Below are 20,474 nucleotides of genomic sequence, written 5' to 3' on the forward strand. Positions count from 1 at the left end.
CTCAGGGCTTTTCCATTTACCATGTAGTTCGCTCTTGAATTGGATCTTCCAAAATGCATCACCTTGCATTTGCCTGGATTGAACTCCATCTGCCATTTCTCCGCCCAACTCTCCAATCTGTCTATATTCTGCTGCATTCTTCGAGCGTTCCCTTCACTATCTGCATTCCCATCAATCTTAGTGTCATCTGCAAACTTGCTAATCAGACCATCTATACCTTCCTCCAGATCATTTATATATATCACCTACAACATTGGTCCCAACATGGATCCCTGTGGAACACCACTGGTCACAGTTCTCCATTTTGAGAAACTCCCTTCCACTACAACTCTCTGTCTCCTGTTGCCCAGCCAGTTCTCTATCCATCTAGCTAGTATACCCTGGACCCCACGTGACTTCACTTTCTCCATCAGCCTACCATGGGGAACCTTATCAAACACCTTACTGAAGTCCATGTATAAGTGATGAATGAGTTGGACCAAAGGGTCTGTTTCTGTGCTGTATGTCTCTATGACTCTGTGAAAGTTTGCAAGCAGGATGGCAATTCAGAATCAAAATCAAAAATTGTTGTCAAAACTCAGCAGGTCTGGCAGCATCTGTGGGGTGAAAGCAGAGTTAACATTTCAAGTCCAGTGACTCTTCATCAAAACTCTTCATCATGAATGCCAGTTCTGATGAAGAGTCACTTGTCTCGAAACGTTCGCTCTGCTTTCTTCCCACAGATGCTGCCAGACCTGCTGAGTTTCTCAAGCAATTTCAGTTTTTGTTTCGGATATTCAGCACCTTACAGAGGTGGTCATCTCCAACTAGAAATCATGTATTGCCCATCCCTAATTGCCCCTTAAGAATGTGTTGGTGAGCTGCCTTTTTGAGCTGCTACAGTCCACGTATCCCCATTAGCTGAAAGTCCGTCAATATTCAAAGTCAAAGTGCAATTGCTACCTTGGCTGTAGTCAGATGCACTATCCCCTCTAATTTTTCTGTGTTTGCAAGGGCTTTAGATTGCACTGCACAGTACATCCTTGTGTGCACTTGTCTTTACCCCTGCGCAGTTTAGAGAGAGCCTATGGAGCAAGAGGGAAACTTCCAAGTCTGAGCTGATAAATGTGCAGTAACATTCATGCCAGAGAACTGTCTGGAAATGACTGCCTCCAGCAAGGCTGAATGTAACCACCATGCCCCATCTCCCCCTTGACATTCAATAGAATTATCATTGCTGAATCCATCCATTATTAACACGCGGATAGTTACACTGACCCAGAAACTGAACTGGACTAGATATGTAAATAACGTGACAACAAGAGCAGGTATAAAGGCTAGGAATTCAGCAGTGACTAACTCAATCCCCAAAGCCTGACCACCAGCTACAAGGCACAAGGCAGGAGTGTGATAGAATATTCCCCATTTGTCTGGATGACTGTAGTTCTAACAACACTCAAGAAATTCAACATCAACCAGGACAAGTCCTGATTGGCACCCCATCCACCATCTTCAATATTCACTCTCTCTTCACCAGCTTTACATATCATGTACAATAGGCACTGAAGCCGATCACAAAGACTCCATCAACATCACCTTCGAAACCCACAACCACTACTATCTAGAAGGATAAGGGCATCAGATGCATGGAAACATCACCACCTGTAAGTTCCCCTTTCAACCACACACCATCTCGACTTGGAAATATGTTGTCATTCCTTCACTGTCACTGGGTCAAAATCTTAGAACTCGCTTCCTAAGATCATGGAGGATGTACCCACACCCCAAGGACTGCATCAGTTCAAGAAAGCAGCTCATCATCACCTTAAGGTCAATTAGGAGTTTAAAACAAAGGCTAGCTTAGCCAGAAATGCTCATATCTCATAAACGTATTTAAAAAGACCTTGAAATAGTGCAGAAGTAGTTTACCAGAATGTTGCCTCGACTGGAGAATTTTAGTGTTGGGGAAAGATTTGATGGGCAAGGGTTGCTTTCCTTGGAACAGAGGAAGATGCGGGGAGGGAATCCTGGTTTGAAGTGGAAAAAATGAGGGGTCTGGATAAAATGGATAAAATGGCCTGTTCCCCATGGTCGAAAGGTGAATAAAGAAGGGTCATGGTTTTAAGGTAAGAGATCAGTGAGTTACAGTGATTTCAAGGGGAAATGTTTTGTTGCAGGATCTGGAATTCACTGTTTATAAGGGTGGTAGAGTATAAAATGGTGTTAGAGGCAGAAATGTTCATAACATATAACAGAAATAGAATAGCCACATGAAGTGCCCTAACCTACGTGGTTAGAAAAAAAAAAGAACTGGAAAGTGGAATTAGGCTGGATGTCTACTTATTGGATGGCAAGGTTGCAATGGGCTGAATGGCCTCAATCCCTGCTGTAAATTCCTTTGAGTCAATGACATCCCCACTCCCTACTGTCACCAGCTACAATTTCCCTGAATTAAAATGGGAGCGATATTCTTCCTCACGCCTCATACCTTGTGAATGGGGTGCACAGACGGCAGTTGCCTGAGAATGGCCAAGCTGAACGTCTCAGCGATCAGGTGAGTCTTCAGAAGGTGGGACACCAGCTCAAAGTGTTGAAAGTCGCAGCTCCGCACCCACATCTTGGCCAGCAACCAGTCAAGCTCTGCATCCGAGGGAAGGAAAATGGGATTGTCCTCTCCTGGGATCTGCTTCAGCTGTAAGCAACAAGAAAGATTAAAATGGAGCTTTAAGAAGCCTATGTATCATGCAATAACAGAGGAGGGAAAGGTGGCAGGTTTTAAGTTGGGAATTCCAGAATTTGGGATCCAGGCAGAATGATCTTCAAAGGGTAGGCGAAATCCGGGGTGCAGCTGAGGCCAGAGTTGGAGAAGAGCAGAGATCTTGAAGACTTCTTGGGCTGGATGAGGTTACACTGGTGGGGAGACATGACGCTATTGGAAACAAGGATGAGAATATTAAAGTTCAGGCTTCACTAGATTGGTCAGCAAGCGTGTTGTATATGGGTGAACAGGACTTGGTGTGAGTTGGGACATTGTTGCCTCATCATAGAATAGAATCATAGAATTTCTACAGTGTGGAAGCAGGCCATTCAGCCCTTTGAGTCTGCAATATGCAACCAAACACGTTAACTAATGTGAACTGATGGTGAACAAATTTGGCAGAACGCTTTTTCAAAAGGAGCTGCTCTTATCACGGGTATGAATTTTAAGTCACGGACACTTTTCAGACAGGGCACAAGCAATGGGTCAGTACTTACAGATGACAGCTCAATGCTGTTTGTACAGCAGCAAATCTACACTTGCTGTCTGAGGAACTGAACCAATGCTTTGTCCCAGTAGGTGTCTGTTTTTATGTAGAACATAATTATATCCCTCTAGAGCCATTTCTGGTGTCTCATGTAGTGACTACAGATTGGAAAATTACTCATGTCACTCACTTTTTAAGGATGACAGAGGGAAACCAGGGAGTTACAGAGCAGTTAACCTAAAAGCTGTGGGGGGGAAATTGAAGTCTATAATCAAGCATAGGGTAACTGATCACCTTGAAAAGTTTAAGTTAATTAGGGAGAGTCGGCAGGATTCAAAAATGGTATGTCACGCCTCACAAACCTGATAGAAGTTTTTGAAGAGGTGACAAAGATGGTGCACAGAGATAAGTCAAAGGATGTTGTTTATATGAACTTCCAGAAGGCTTTTGTTAATGTCTCACATAAGATACTGTGAGCTGAGGTGGAAGCCCACAGAATTGAGGGTAAATTACTGACATGGATAGGAAATTGGTTGAGTGGCAGGAAACAGAGAATTGGAATAATGGGTTAACACTCAAATTGGCAGGCCTCAATTGTTCATAAACTCAGGTCTTTTTTTGCGAGCAGAACGTTCCCCTGCAACCGGCCAAGGGGTGTAACACCTGGCAATTTACCTCCTCCCTCCCCAGTATCCAAGGGCCCAAACATACCCCCCAGGTGACGCAACACTTCACCTGCACTTCTCAGAATCTAATCTACTGCATTCGCTGCTTACAACGTAGTCTCCTCGATACAGGGGAAACGAAGCATAGACTGGGTGACCACTTCTCGGAATATCTGTGTTCTGCTCACAAAGAAAAGACCCTGAGCTTCCAGTAGCCTGCCACTTTAACACACCACCCTGTTCCCTGGCCAATATCTCTGTCTCTGGCTTGCTGCAGTGTTCCAGCGAAGCTCAGCACAAGCTGGAAGAACAACATCTCATTTTCCACTTGAGGACCCTGCAGCCCTCTGGACTCAACATCGAGTTCAATAATTTTAAAGCCTAAACTCTCCCATGTCCTAGCCGCCAACCCCACACACCAGGCCTTGTTATCACATTGCCTGCCATTACACATTACCTATTGTTAGCCATTAACAGTCTCCATTAACAGCTATTCACCCTCCTAGCCAGATTGCTATCCTCTGTCTATCCAACTGCTCTTCTCTCTCTATCCTTTATCCTATTGTTTACTCCCTACCCCATCCCCCTCCCTATCTTCTGTATAAACCAACGTTTTCCTATCTACCATCAGTTCTGAGGAAGGGTCACCGGACCTGAAACGTTAACTCTGATTTTTTTTCTTCATAGATGTTGCCAGACCTGCTGAGCATTTCCAGCAGCTTCTGTTTTCATTTAGGAGCTGAGTGGCCCTGACAGAATCCAAACTGGGAGTCACTGAGCAGGTGTTGCTTGATAGCACTGTTAATGACACCTTCCATCACTTGACTGATGATTGAGAGTAGACTGATGGGGCAGTAATTGGTTGGGCTGGATTTGTCCATCTTTTTATGTACAGGACATACCTGGATGTTTTTCCACGTAGTTGAGTAGATGCCAGTGTTTTAACTGTACTGGAAAATCTTGGCTACGGCAGCAAGTTCTGGAGTACAAGTCTATAGTACTACTGCTGGAAGGTTGTCAGACCCTGTAGACTTTGTGGTATCCAATGTCTCCAACCGTTTCTTCATATGACGTGGAGTGAATCAAATTGGCTGAAGACTGGTATCTGTAATGCTGGGGACCACTGGAGAAGGTTGAAACGGATCATCCACTTGGCATTTCCAGCTGAAATTGCTGCGAAAGCTTCAGCCTTGTCTTTTGCACTGATGTGCTGGGCTCTTCCATCATTGAAGATGGGGATATTTGTGGTGCTTCCTCCTCCAGTGAGTTGTTTAATTTTCCACCACCATTTACGATTGGATGTGGCAGGACTGCAGAGCTTAGATCTGATCCGTTGGTTGTGAGATTGCTTAGCTCTATCACTTGCTGCTTATGCTCTTTGGCGTGCAAGTAGTCCTGTTTGGTGGCTTCACCAGGTTTGATGTTGAAGTTAATTTATTTATTGCCATGTGTATCTTGTTACAAAATACAGTGAAACATTCATCTAGTGTCACTGCACTCCTATGCCATCTTAAAACACAGAAAAATAAACGAAAACACACAATATAAAGAAATAAAGAAAGTGCCTAACATTACAGTCCTTCTTGTTGAGTCTGTCATGGGCCAGCGGCCAGTCCCCTTCACTGTGCCACTAGAATGAAAGTTGCCACTCTTTGGCACCATCTCGCCTCCATTGACATAACCAGTGCCAACTTGGTTACACACTTGGTTACAAAACTGGAATAAAATAAAAAGCAGAAATAAAGGAAACAAAGCCAAAAGGAATAAGAAACATCCAGGTATTAAAGTCTTATTCAAGACTTATCTCCATGTTGGCCGGGCCCAGCCACAGCCTGGAGTCTCGCTACTGCTGCCGTTGCTGATCTCCTCCTGCTGCCACCACCACCTCCAATTATATCATTACCACTGCTACAAGCGGATCATGGAACATGTTCGGGCAGTGCCCGCTTGTAGCCTCCAATCACTGGATTCCGGAATATGCTCAGGAAGGCCTGCTCACAGTCTCCAGCTGCCAGATTCTGTAACATGCTTGGGCAGGCCCCTCACTAATGCCTTGCCACAGCAAATGACGAACAAGGAAAAGCAAAAGCAAAAGCAAAATGAAAAAGAAATAAAGAAAAGCAGAAGAAAGTGAACGAGCTGAGGAGCTCGAACGCACTCCACTGCCATCTTGACTTCTGTTTGCCACTCATTTTCAGGTGTGCCTGAGTAATTCATTTTGGACCATAAAAGGGTATATTTTGGAAGGCACGAAGTTAAATACATTGGATGTCCAACATGACTTGCGGGTTCAGATGCACAGCTCTCTAAAATGCCATGAACAGGTGTAGAAAGTAGTCAAGAAGGCTAATGGAATGTTGGCCTTCATATTTAAAGGACTGGAGTATAAGGATTCAGACATTATGCCGCAGTTATACAAAACCCTCATTAGACCCCACTTAGATTGCGGAGAGCAGATCTGGACACCAAATGTTAGGAAGAATGTTTTGGCTTTGGAGGGAGTTCAGAGCAGGTTTACAAGGATGACTTCAGGGGTTAAGTTATGAGGAGAGATTAGAAATTAGGCCTTTACTTTTTAGAATTTAGAACGTTAAGGGGTGATCTAATTGAGATCTTCAGGATGTTAACAGGGAAAGACGAGGAAGATAAAGATAAATTATTTCCACTTGTTGAAGATTCTAGAACCAAGGGAAAATAGCCTAAAAATTAGGCCTAGGCCATTCAGAAGAGATGTTAGAAAGCACTTCTACACACAAAGTGTAGTGGAGATTGGAACTCACTTTCTCAAACATCAGTAGATAATAATTCAATTGTTAAATTTAATTCTGAGATAGGAAAATTTCTATTAAGCAAGGATATGAAGGGATATGGGCCCAAAGCAGGCGTATGGAGCTAGGCCACAGATCAGCCATGATCTTATTGAAGCTCGAGGGGCTGAATGGCCTCCTCCTGTTCTTATGTCCCAAAGTGTTATGACCCCAAAGCCAACTCACTTCAGCTCTCTTCAGAGAATTCCTCATGAAAAACATTGTCACTACAATCCTTGATCTAACAACAGATTCACTCAGTTAAATATAATGGACAAGTTAATTCAGGAACATAAGAGGTCAGAACTAAAGCACAGTTGTTAGAGTTCTACTGCTGGACAGATGAAACAAAGGGGAAGGCCATGGGTTAGGAACTATTGTATAAAAGTGTAAGTGTTTGAAAGAGTTAATACTAAGAAATGCCTTTTGGACAGCTTTAGGAGTGCAGCTAATGCAGGCAACAGCTGGAAAAGCTGAATATTCAAGTGGATACTACATCGTACAGCTACAGTAAGGGTCACAGAAGCAATTTAATACAAAGTTGCAGACCTGGAAATATCAAGAAGACAGAATTAAAGTCTTAAGAGGGCACTAATTACCCTGGTGAATGTGGTGGGGCATTGCTTTTCTAATTGGTGTTGTCCTTGAAGCGTAGGAACCCCCAGAGTACTGTTAGGAAGTGTGTTTCAGGATTTTGATCCAGGAAGAGTAAAGGAACAGACGGTATACTTGCAAGTCAGGATGGTGAGTGACTTAGAAATGAATTTGCAGGTGGTGGTGATCCCTATATCTACTGCCCTTGTTGTCCTCAGTGGTAAAGTTCACAGGTTTAGAAGGTGCCGTCAACTGAACCTTGGTGAGTTGCTGCAGTGCATCTTCCAGATGCTACACACTGCTGCTACGGAACATCGGTGGTGAAGGGAGTGAATATTGAAAATAATGGATGAGGTATCATTTAAGTGGGCTACTTTGTCCTAGATGAACCCAGTCTTCAACCCAGAGACTTAACAGTCTTCTAAGTCCAAAGTAAATGCATTCCTAAAGAATAGTGAAACACCCAGATGCCTAAATTTGTGAAATTAGAGATTTGGGAGCAAATGGGATGGTGGCAAATATAATTACTTAGGCAGATAACAGCTTATTATTAATGAGGAAAGAAGCTTGAGGGAGATGTTGCACAATGATATAAAAGTTGAAAGAACTAATACTGAGGAGCAGCTTAATTGTATGATTAATGTCATACAGATCTAGTGGGAGAATCACTTCACATTTTGAAGGATTAAGACCTACCATTCAGTTCCTCCTCACAGTCTCTATAACAATGTCTACTGTATTTAGTTACTTGCCCACATGCAATCAACTACATCTTGTTTAAGAAAAGTCTCTCTTGGTTAGACCATAAATCGTCCTCCTCGACCACATCAAACCAAGTGGGCTCTTTAGATCCTTACTTTAAAAGAGAACGGTGGCTGCAAACCTACCCTATGGTGAGAAATAATGCAGACAGCCTTGCACAACATGGTGGCAGTGGTGAGGATTGCTCATACAACATGGTGGTCCACAGTAATAATTATCCATAAAATAAGAAGCAATGTGGGGCTACAGATCCTACCTGGATAGCAATGGGTATCATGTGGTTCTGTTCATTACGGTAAAGCAGGCAGATCGGTGCTGCAATGTACTGCTGCACACCTTTAATTACGCTGGCTGGAATCCCATCCAGGATCTCATAGTTGACAATGTAGATGTTCCCATTCTGTAACAAACACAAAGGAGGATACTTCAATAATCAGACACTGAATAAAACATCAATGTGGATCACCTTATAATGGCTGAATTCCGATGCTCTCCTGGTTAGTCTCACATGATCCATCAACCAAAATTCAATCGAAAATCTCTCGTAATCTCTTCGGCCCTGAAACTGCTCGACCATGTCCTGAAGCAAACCAGGTACTACAGCCACATCACCTTTCTTAGCACCTGCCTACGGAACCAGATCATCCCCAATGGACTACAATCCACATTCAAGCCTTCCCAATTTGGCCCCAACCGTGACAATGTCTACATTCATAGCATTGAAATCCTTCAGAAGCGTTTCTCCATGCGACTCCTGAAACACACACTCGCAGCATCTCCTGGCACTACAATCAAGCCTACCCCAGCTCAGAGCCTCCCTCTCCCAGACCTGCAAAGGACCTCTCCTGTTTTTTATTCTTCGTAGGATCCACAACCTGAACTCACAATTCTACTCAGCTTTATTGGACACTAAAAACCGTAAGTACAGTAAACTTACTGGTGCCTACCACCCAAAACGGGCTTCCTCCACCCCCCAAATCCCCAGCCATACCCAGGACCTTACCCACAATGCGTCCGCCGCCATTGGCCATGAGGCCACTATCGGAGAACCCACAGATGACGTCACATCCGCCACTGCCGGGTTCCCCACTTCCGGGACAGCGAACACCATCGCTGCCGTTGCCACCGACACTGAAGTCGCGACCACCGTCACCACTACTGCCGCCGCCTACCCCACTCCTCCCACCGCCGACGCCACTCCGCCCATCACCGACGCGGACGCAACTCCACCCACTGCCGGCGCAACTCCGCCCACCGCCGACGCAACTCCAACCACAGCCGACGCCGACGTCGCTCCGCCCACAGCCTCCACAGCCAGTAGCTCCAGAGGGGACAATAGCACCCAGCCCTGCCGAGTCTTCACCATCCCCCCCCAGACCTCCCCCTTACTGAGGACGAACGGTCAGTCCTCAGTAAAGGGCTCACCTTTGTCCCCCTCCACCCACACATCAACGAATACCGCTCACGCTTGGACATAGAGCAGTTTTTCCGCCGCCTCCGCCTCCACGCTTACTTCTTCAACCGTGAACCTAACCCTCCCTCTACTGACCCCTTCTCCCGCTTCCAACACACCCCCTCCTCCTGGACACCACCCCAAGGCCTCCTACCCTCCCTCGACCTCTTCATCTCCAACTGCCGTCGAGACATCAATCGCCTCAACCTCACCACCCCTCTCACCCACTCCAACCTCTCCCCCGCAGAACGTGCAGCCCTCCGCTCCCTCCGCTCCAATCCCAACCTGACCATAAAAACCGCAGACAAGGGAGGCACAGTTGTAGTGTGGCACACTGACCTCTACATTGCCGAGGCCAGATGCCAACTCTCCGACACCTCCTCCTACCGCCCCCTTGATCATGACCCCACCCCTGAGCACCAAACCATCATCTCCCAAACCATCCACAACCTCATCACCTCAGGTGACCTCCCACCCACGGCCTCCAACCTCATCGTTCCCCAACCTCGCACCGCCCGCTTCTATCTCCTTCCCAAAATCCACAAACCTGAATGCCCTGGTCGACCCATTGTCTCCGCCTGCTCCTGCCCCACCGAACTGATCTCCAACTATCTTGACTCCATTTTCTCCCCCTTGGTCCAGGAACTCCCTACCTATGTCCGTGACACCACCCACGCCCTCCACCTCCTCCAGAACTTCCAATTCCCTGGTCCCCAACACCTCATCTTTACCATGGACGTCCAGTCCCTCTACACCTGCATTCCCCATACAGATGGCCTAAAGGCCCTCTGCTTCTTCCTGTCCCGCAGGCCGACCAGTCCCCCTCCACTGACACCCTCATCCGCTTAGCCGAACTCGTCCTCACCCTCAACAACTTCTCTTTCAATTCCTCCCACTTCCTACAGACAAAGGGGGTGGCCATGGGTACCCGCATTGGCCCAAGCTACGCCTGCCTCTTTGTAGGTTACGTGGAACAATCCCTCTTCCGTACCTACACCGGCCCCAAACCCCACCTCTTCCTCCGTTACATTGATGACTGTATCGGCGACGCCTTGTGCTCCCACGAGGAGCTCGAACAGTTCATCCACTTCACTAACACCTTCCACCCCAACCTTACATTTACCTGGACCATCTCTAACACCTCTCTCCCCTTCCCTGACCTCTCTGTCTCCATATCGGGCAACTACCTAGAAACTGATATTCATTTCAAGCCCACCGACTCCCACAGCTACGTAGAATACTCCTCCTCCCACTCACCTTCCTGCAAAAATGCTATCCCCTATTCCCAATTCCTTCACCTCCGCCGCATCTGCTCCCAGGATGAGGCATTCCACTCCCGTAAATCTCAGTTGTCCTCATTTTTCAAGGACCGTAACTTCCCCCCCGCAGTGGTCGAGAACGCCCTCAACCATGTCTCCCACATCTCCCGCAACTCATCCCTCACACCCTGTCCACGCAATAAGAACCAAAAAAGAATCCCCCTCGTCCTCACGTACTACCCCACCAACCTCCGGATCCAACGCATCATCCTCCAACACTTCCGCCATCTGCAATCCGACCCCACCACCAAAGACATCTTTCCCTCCCCACCCTTATCTGCTTTCCGGAGGGACCACTCTCTCCGTGACTCCCTTGTCTGCTCCACACTCCCCTCCAGCTCCACCACACCCGGCACTTTTCCCTGAAACCGCAGGAAGTGCTACACCTGCCCCCATACCTCCTCCCTCACCTCCATCCCAGGCCCCAAGAAGACTTTCCACATCAAGCAGATGTTCACCTGCACATCTGCCAATGTGGTATACTGCATCCGCTGTACCCGGTGTGGCTTCCTCTACATCGGGGAAACCAAGCGGAGGCTCGGGGACCGCTTTGCAGAACACCTACGCTTGGTTCGCAATAAACAACTACACCTCCCAGTCGCGAACCATTTCAACTCCCCCTCCCATTCCTCAGACGACATGTCCATCCTGGGCCTCCTGCAGTGCCACAACGATGCCACCCGAAGGTTGCAGGAACAGCAACTCATATTCCCCTTGGGTTCCCTGCAGCCCAATGGTATCAATGTGGATTTCACAAGCTTCAAAATCTCCCCTCCCCCTACCGCATCCCAAAACCAGTCCAGCTCGTCCCCGCCTCCCTAACCAGTTCTTCCTCCCACCTATCCCCTCCTCCCACCTCAAGCCGCACCCCCATCTCCTACCGACTAACCTCATCCCACCCCCTTGACCTGTCCGTCCTCCCTGGACTGACCTATCCCCTCCCTAACTCCCCACCAACACTCACCTTTACTGGCCCCATCACCGCCTCTTCGACCTGTTTGTTTCCTCTCCACCTATCCTCTCCTCTATCCATCTTGTATCCGCCTCCCACTCTCTCCCTATTTATTTCAGAACCCCCTTCCCCTCCCCCTTTTCTGATGAAGGGTCTAGGCCCGAAACGTCAGCCTCTCTGCTCCTATGATGCTGCTTGGCCTGCTGTGTTCATCCAGCCCTGCACCTTGTTGTCTCAATCGAAAACCTTACTGCTCTTTATTCTCACTTGGACCAAGTCCCACACCATCACCTCTTGTGTTCTGCATGGGTTCCAGACATGGCAACATCTCCATTTTTAAAATTCTGATCTTTATTTTTCAAATCCCTCCATGGCCTCACACCATGCCATTCTCTGTGACCTCCTCCAGCTGTACAAGCCTTCAAGAGATCAGAGATTCCCAGAATCTGCTGTGACTCAATGCTCTCCTGTTTTCTTTTTCTTTGTCTCATTGAAAACAGATGAGGGAGAGCATGAGGCACCAAGGCCAGTCCAAGCTCCACAGGGTCTCACCATGACACAATGATTGGCTCCAGGTTTTTTTACTTCCTACCATGAGAGTGCTTGATGCTAAGGAACACGGGGTTCAAATGAGATTTTTCTCACACTTACACTGAATAAAAAGTTCTCTCAGAAACTGCAGGGGAGGAATCAAATTCCTGTGCTGTCCTCAGCAAGGACTTGTACATCTACTGGTTTAATCTTGGACCCTCAAAGTGAAATGTTAAACCACACTGAAGGCAGCAGGGAAGGTAGATGAGCCAGTTAAGAAAGCACATGGGAAACTTGCCTTCACTGGTCAAGTATTGAATACAAGAGCAGGCAGGTTATGATGGAGCTGAATATAACATTAATTAGGCCACAACTGGAATACAATGTGCAGTACTGGTTCCCTCACTATGGGAAGGATATGACTGCACCGGAGAGGTGCAGAGGAGAGTCACCAAGATGTTGCTTGGGCTCGAGTGATTCAACAATGAAAAGAAGCTCGAAAGGCTGGTGTTGTTTTCCTCAGAGCTGAGAAGGCTGAGAGAGGTCCGGATTGAGGTGTGCAATGTTCTGGAAGACTCAGACAGAGCAGATAAGGAGAAACATTTCCCTTCAGTAGAAGGGTCAAGAACGAGGGAGCATAGTTTTAAGGTAAGAAGCAAGAGGTTTAGAGGGGATTTACAGAGAAATTGTTTCACCCAGAGGATGGTGAGGATCTCAAACTCATTGCCTGAAAGGATTGTGGAGGCAGGAACCATTGTAACATTTAAGAAGTATAAAGTTGAAATCTTGGAAAACCATGGTACGCAAGGCTAAGGGCCAAGTGCTGGGAAATGGGATTAGGATAGATAGGTGCTTGATGATTGGGTGGACACAATGGGCTGAAGGGCTTCTTTCAGTGCTGTCATACTCTACAGCTCTGACCATGTGGGTGAATGTAAAAGATCCCCATGGCTCTGTGTAAAGAAATGCAGTGGATTTCTCCCTGCTTTTCTGGCTAACACTTAAACCCCCAACAAGGAGCAACAGCAACAGATTGACTGATCTTTCCCTTGCAGCTAATCTGTATGGCATTGCCATGTGAAATTAAATTGCATTATTTGCTTTTTGGCAACTGTGATTGCACCTCTGAAAGTAATTCCTATACTGCAAAGCTCTTTCAGACTTGACAATGGGATCTAAATGTTGGTTTACTTTCCTTAGTAAACGTTTCAATTGAGATAGTGTCATTACAGTTTGATTGTTATGGTACAAGATTGATGATCCCCTATCCCAAAAATTCATAGGACAGTAACAGCACAGAGAATGGCCAGTCAGTCTATTGTCTGTGCTGACTCTTCAAGAGCAAATCACCTTGTCACACTCCCCCACAATCCAACATTATAGCCCCATTTTTTTAATCTTTGTGTAATGATCCAATTCCCTGTTCAAGCCTCAATTGAACCTGCTTACTCCACTTTCAGGCAGTGCATTCCAGATCCTAAGCACATCTCTTGTTGCCAATGCTTCTTTTGCCTTTCATCTTAAATCTATGTCTGCTTGGTTCCCGATTCTTCCACCAATGGGAACAGTTTCTCCCTCTCTACTCTGTCCAGGCCCCGTCTGATTTTGATCACCCTGAAACAATCTCCTCTCAGCCTTCACTTTTCTAAAGAAAGCAATCCCAACTTCTCAATCTACCATCACTGACCTTCCTCATCCTGGAAAAGGATGTAAATCTTCTAAATTTTGTAAATCTTTTTGCCAACATCACAAGTGCTTTCATACCCCTTGTAAAATGTAGTACTGAGAATACTCCATTTGAGGCCAAGCCAGTCTTTGCTGAAGGTTCACCATAGTTTCCTTGATTTTATACTCTACTTCTAGTTATAAAGCCTTGGACCTCAATTTTGCTGTTGCCTTCAGTGACTTATGCACACAAAACACAGGTTCCTGTGCTCTGTCACCCCCTTAAAGGTACATACTATTTAATGTGCACTGTTGGGTGTTCAGTCAGTTTACCTATATTTACCACATGTTATTTCTGTATGTTAGAACATGTGTTGTGCATATAGACTGTATCACTGTGCTAATGGACATTGAAGTCTATCGTTGTTTGTTCAAAACTGTGGAATTTTAAGGCCTTATTCTCTTAGCAAGACTGCTGGGCCCCACATTTCACCTAATTACAGGTCTCTCGCCAGATTGTTACTTAAATTCTTTGAAAGGAGCATCTTGCTGGACCATTTCAGAGAGCAGTAAAGAATCAACCACATTGGCTTTGAGCTTAGAGTCTAGAGTCAAGCTTAGGCCAGATTGGATAAGGACAGCAGATTTCATTCAGCTAATGAAAATTAGTGAACTAAAAAGATTTTTATAATGGTGTGTAATAGCGACATGATGATTGTGTCTGTGACTACCTTTCAATTCCAGATGTATTAATTGAATATAAATTTCACCATCTACTGAGGTGGGATTTGAACATGTGTCCCCAGAGCTTTAGCCTGATCCTCTTCCAGAGGCAGTATTTCCCATCACGCCATCTCCCCATTCTTAAACAGTTTTTCCTTAGTTTTAGTCTACTTCCACAAGAGAAAACATCCCCCAGTCCACCCGAGCTCGAATGTGTTTCAATAAGATTGAAACTGTACTAATCTCCAGTGCGTATACACAGGCTGAACCTTTTCAACACTTTCAACACTTAGCAGCACACTAGCTCAGTGGTTAGCACTGCTGCCTCACAGCACCAGGGGCCCAGGTTCGATTCCACTCCTCAGGTGACTGTCTGTGTGGAGTTTGTACATTCTCCCTACGTCTGAGTGGGTTTCCTCCCACAGTCCAAAGATGTGTAGGCTAGGTGGATTGGCCATGCTAAATTGCCCATAGTGTTCAGGGATGTGTAGATGATACAGGCTATAGGGGGATGGGTCTGGGTGGGATGCTCTGAGGGTTGGTGTGGACTTGTTGGGCCAAAGGGACTGTTTCCACACTGTAGGGATTCTAAGCCTGTCTATGTAAGATAAGCCTTCCATTTCAGAAATGAGTCACATAGACCTTCTCTAAATTTCTCCGAAAGCAATTTTATCTTCTAGGGATGAGGAACTTCAGCTATGAGGGTAGATTGAAGAAGTTGGGATTACTCTCCTTGGAGAAATGAAGACTAAGAGATAAAGATTTTAAGCAGGCTGAATAGAGTTTATAGGGAGAAACTACTCCCATTTGTGAAAGGAATGAGAATGAGAGGGCATAGATTTAAAGTGATTTGCAAAAGGTGCAAGTCTGATGTGAGAAAAACTTTTTTGGTCAGTGAGTAGTTTGGGTATGGAATGCACTGCCTGGAAGTGTGGCAAAGGTAGGTTCAATTGAGGCATTCAAGAGAGCATTGGATGATTATTTGGATATAAATAATATACAAAGATGTAGTAAAAGCAGGAGATTGGCACTTGGTAATGATGGTTACTTGAAGAGTAGGTGCAGACACGATGGGCTGAATGACATCCTTCAGTACCATAACACTTTGGTAATTCTATGTTTGTTTGAAAATAAATGTACCTTCATTTCTTGTTTCAGTGTGGAGTTCCCCAGAAACTTCCTAACCATGTCATCTGTCACATTAAATTTTGGTGGGATTTTGGTGCATTTCTCTATCAGGACTGGGTTGAAGCCATTCAAGAACTGGTTTCCAAAGAACCAATCTTCCTTCCAATGATTTTTGGCAAATACTGAGAGAGAGGAAAATTTAAAAGTTAATATGCCAGAAATACCAAGGTCCTGTCAAAAACAATTTAAAGCCAACCCAATAGAAGCCTTTGCAAACACAGACAATCCCTCCTCACCAGACAAAAACTCTGCAACTCAGTGTTAATGGTTAAACTCATTTCTCCTCTGGTTCACTGCAATACGTTTTGAATAAACAGTGGGCACTTTTTGTCATAAATGGAAAAGGCTTTATTGATACTGAGAATGGGATTCAATACAACCCAGAGCAGAGAGTAGCTTTTCAGTTTCATGTTCTACCTTGTGCCCTCTGAAGAATTTTGAAAACTCGCCCATTTATTGCAAATGCTATGGTCCTCTCCATTGGAACCATCTGAGATGCATTGGATAGATTCACTGCTACCAATCCTACTAATTGGTGTAAGTCTAAGTTATTATAAGTGGGGAAGAAAGGCCACACGATGTCTTCAGCAGAAGAAATACTCTGTCATGTTTAACAGAATAGTATTGCATAGTACTTCATAGCTTGTTACATTATGTTTGAGTTATATGAAAGTCTTAGTTGCATCTAAGCTACGGTCCATTGATAATATCTGAAGATGTATGATTCCTTACTCCTGTGAAAAAATTGCCAATACTTGAATTTATACAATGCGTTTCATGACCTCAGAACCTCCTAAAGTGCTTTACAGTCATTGAGATGCATCTTTTGAAGTGATGTAATGTTGCAAAGTTGGTATAGTACTTGTGGTTTGGAAGGCCAGATGTTAGAATTTGTTTGTAAAATGACATGGGGGGGGATGGGTGCATGGTCCCTTTAAAATATATGTTTTTAAAACAAAAGTCTGCAGGCAGCAGCAAATGCACAAGAGTTCTTAAAGTTGAAACATTGCATCAAAAGGCTATACTGTTAGCAGGCAAAGCAGCATTTTTACCAAGGTTACAAGGTGCAGAGCTGGATGAACACAGCAGGCCAAGCAGCATCATAGGACCAAGGCAACAGGTTTTTGAATTTAGCTAATTAATTTAAACCAGGCACTAGACACCAAAGCCCAATTAAATTTAAATCTGATGGTTTTGACAACCTCAGACCAATCCTGTTGTAAGAAATTAATTGGTCATCAAGGGTATAAAAGAAGAGGGTATTTGAAAATTGGTGTGAGAGCAAACTGCCATCTGTTAAGAGAACAGCTCTCAACAGCCATCAGCTCCAAAGAAAGAGAAAATCACTGGTTCTATTAGAAACCTCTAAGATCTCAGAGTAGGCACCATCTAAATAAAGGTACTATGGCACTCTTAGCTAATATTTCTGACACAAGAATTCAACAGAAGAAGGCATTCCTGACTGAAGAACAGCAGAGAAGGCAAAGAATATTCTGGAAGATGTAGCCTAGCTGTAATTTCAAGAGATTAAGCTTTAATTTATTTTTTTGTTAATTTAGCTTGTTTAATTGTATCTTGTATCTATCGGAACAGCATACCATTAGACTTCTGTTTTATTCAGGAACAGTTAGTAGTTAAGGGGGAATTGATCGTTTTGTTAGTAGTTCTGTTAATTTGTTAACTGTTAGAGTTAGATAAGTAAATTGTTATTTGTTGATCACTTCTTTAATAGATTACTAGGTGAGGCAAGCTTCTATTTCTGTTTCATTATCCTTCATAGCAGATTGGGAGCTTGTGTCTGGGATCTGGCCAGTTCGTGAATGGGATCTGAACATATCTGAACAGATTAGGACAGATTTAAACAGACTTGGGGATGAGTGTCCTGGATCTTTAAATAAAACTTAGGTGAGAAGTGGTTGGGAGCCTGTGTCGGGGATCTGGCCAGTTTATGTATGGGATCTGAATGGATTTGGATACATTTAAACAGACTTGGGGATTAGTGTCCTAGGTCTTTAAATAAAATATGGGATGGGAGGCATGGGATTCAGGGGAATTTGGCTGTCTGGATACAAAACTGGCTATCCAATAGAAAACAGGGGGTGGTAGTAGACGGAAAGTATTCAGCCTGGAGCTCGGTGACCAGTGGTGTGCCACAAGGATCTGTTCTGGGGCCTCTGCTCTTTGTCATCTTTATAAATGACTTGGATGAGGAAGTGGAAGGGTGGGTTAGTAAGTTTGCCAATGACACGAGTGTTGGTAGAGTTGTGGACAGCGTGGAGGGCCATTGTAGGTTGCAATGGGACATTGAAAGGACGCAGAGCTGGGCAAAGAAGTGGCAGATGGAATTCAGCCCAGAAAAGTGTGAAATGATTCATTTGGAAGGTCGAATTTGAATGCAGAATACAAGGTTAATGGCAGGATTCTTGTCAGTGTGGAGGAACAGAGGCCCCACGTCCATAGATCCCTCAAAGTTGCTACACAAGTTGATGGGGTTGTAAAGAAGGCGTATGGTGTGTTGGCTTTCATTGGCAGGGGAATTGAGTTTAAGAGCCGTGACGTTATGCTACAGCTCTGTAAAACTCTAGTTAGACCACACTTGGAATTTATGTTCAGTTCTGGTCACCTTATTACAGGAAAAATGTGGAAGCTTTAGAGGGGGTGCAGAGGAGATTTACCAGGCTGCTGCCTGGACTGGAGGGCAGGTTTTATGAGGAAAGATTGAGGGAGCTAGGGCTTTTTTCATTGGAACGAAGAAGGATGAGAGATGACTTGATAGAGGCGTAAAGATGTTGAGAGGCATAAATGGAGTGGATAGTCAAAGACTTTTTCCCAGGGCAGAAATGACTACTACGAGGGGGCATAATTTTAAGGTGATTGGAGGAAAGTATAGGGAAGATGTCAGAGGTAGGTTCTTCACACAGAGAGTGGTGGGTGTGTGGAATGCGCTGCCGGCAGTGGTAGCGGAGTCAGATACTTTAGAGACTTTTAAACGACTCTTAGATAGGCACATGAAGGATAGTAAAATGTAGGGTATGCAAGGTAGATTGATCTTAGTAGGATAACAAGTCGGCACAACATCGTGGGCCAAAGGCCTGTAATGTGCTGTACTGTTCTATGTTCTATGTTCTATGTTCTATGTTTAAAACTTAGGCCAGCAGTGGAAATCTGTTTAATTTCAGTTACCTGTGATTGGTTAAATCAAAAGTGGGGGGAATGACTCTTAACATTGCTAAAGAAGTTCTGGGGTTTGAAGATGCTTTCCAAATTTACCAAGAAAGTTTAGAAAGACAGAGGAAGGATATACTTTTAGACTTAGCAAACAGGCAAGTGCAGTGGAGTTGGAAAAAATTAAGTTGTAAATAAGATAATTGGAGCGAAAGGGAAAAGAGAGAAGAAAGAATGTTCAAGTGGGAAAAGATGAAGTTGGAACTTGAAGCAAAAAGACTTCAAATGACAGAAGGAAAAGTACAAAATAGAAGTGTGGATGAACAAACTCATCAGGGCCAACAGTCTGATAGGGATAGATACAAATATGTCAAAACATTACCAAAATTTGATGAAAAAGATGTAGAAGCCTTTTTCATTTCCTTTGAGAAATTGGCAAAATAGATGAACTGGCCAGAGAATGTGTGGATAATGTTAATTCAGACAAAGTTGGTAGACAGAGCGAGTGAGGTGTTTAGATCGCTGTCAGAGGAGGTGTCAAGAGAACATGAAGAAGTAAAACAGGCTATTTTGAGTGGCTACGAATTGGTGCCAGAAGTATATAGACAACGGTTCGGAAGTATAAGAAAGGAACCAGATCAGACTTGCATCAAGTTTGAAAGAATTAAACACAGCAACTTCAACAGATGGGTGAGAGCATTAAAGAGAGAAAAGATATATGAGGATCTTAGAAAGACGAGTTCAAAAACTCACTTCCAGAAGTGATATAAACTCATGCTGAGGAACAGAAAGTTAAAAAGTAAGAAGAGCTGCAGAGATAGTCAATGAATACGCATTAGTGCATAAATTGAAACCTAGCTTCCCACAGCAATTTCATTCCAGAAGGGATAGAAACTGGGGAAATGGGAAACCCTCCAAATAACAAAGAACAAAGAACAAAGAAAATTATGGCACTGGAACAGGCCCTTCGGCCCTTCAAGCCTGCGCCGATGCAGATCCTCTATCTAAACCTGTCGCCTATTTTCCAAGGATCTGTATCCCTCTTGCTCCCTGCCCATTCATGTATCTGTCCAGATACATCTTAAATGACACTATCGTGCCCGCCTCTACCACCTCCGCCAGCAACGCATTCCAGGCACCCACCACCCTCTGCGTAAAGAACTTTCCACGCATATCTCCCTTAAACTTTTCCCCTCTCACCTTGAAATCGTGACCCCTAGTAATTGAGTCCCCCACTCTGGGAAAAAGCTTCTTGCTATCCACCCTGTCTATACCTCTCATGATTTTGTAGACTTCAATCAGGTCCCCCCTTCAACCTCTGTCTTTCTAATGTAAATAATCCTAATCTACTCAACCTCTCTTCACAGCTAGCGCCCTCCATACCAGGCAACATCCTGGTGAACCTCCTCTGCACCCTCTCCAAAGC

At 44.8% G+C, this 20,474-nt stretch overlaps 1 protein-coding gene across 1 annotated transcript in view; it reads right to left on the reverse strand.

The window, feature by feature from the left end:
• LOC109925331 (polyunsaturated fatty acid 5-lipoxygenase-like) overlaps positions 1-20,474 on the reverse strand; it is a 173,814-nt gene that overhangs the window by 104,459 nt on the left and 48,881 nt on the right. The window contains exons 6-8 of the mRNA XM_048620265.1: positions 15,836-16,005; positions 8,309-8,452; positions 2,468-2,671 (exon numbers count right to left, since the gene is read on the reverse strand). Of these exons, the coding sequence (XP_048476222.1) occupies positions 2,468-2,671; positions 8,309-8,452; positions 15,836-16,005 (518 nt within the window). The remainder of the gene's footprint in view (positions 1-2,467; positions 2,672-8,308; positions 8,453-15,835; positions 16,006-20,474) is intronic.

Source organism: Rhincodon typus, chromosome 45 (genome assembly GCF_021869965.1).
Source record: "Rhincodon typus isolate 14 chromosome 45, sRhiTyp1.1, whole genome shotgun sequence".
NCBI classification, from domain to species: Eukaryota; Metazoa; Chordata; class Chondrichthyes; order Orectolobiformes; family Rhincodontidae; genus Rhincodon; species Rhincodon typus.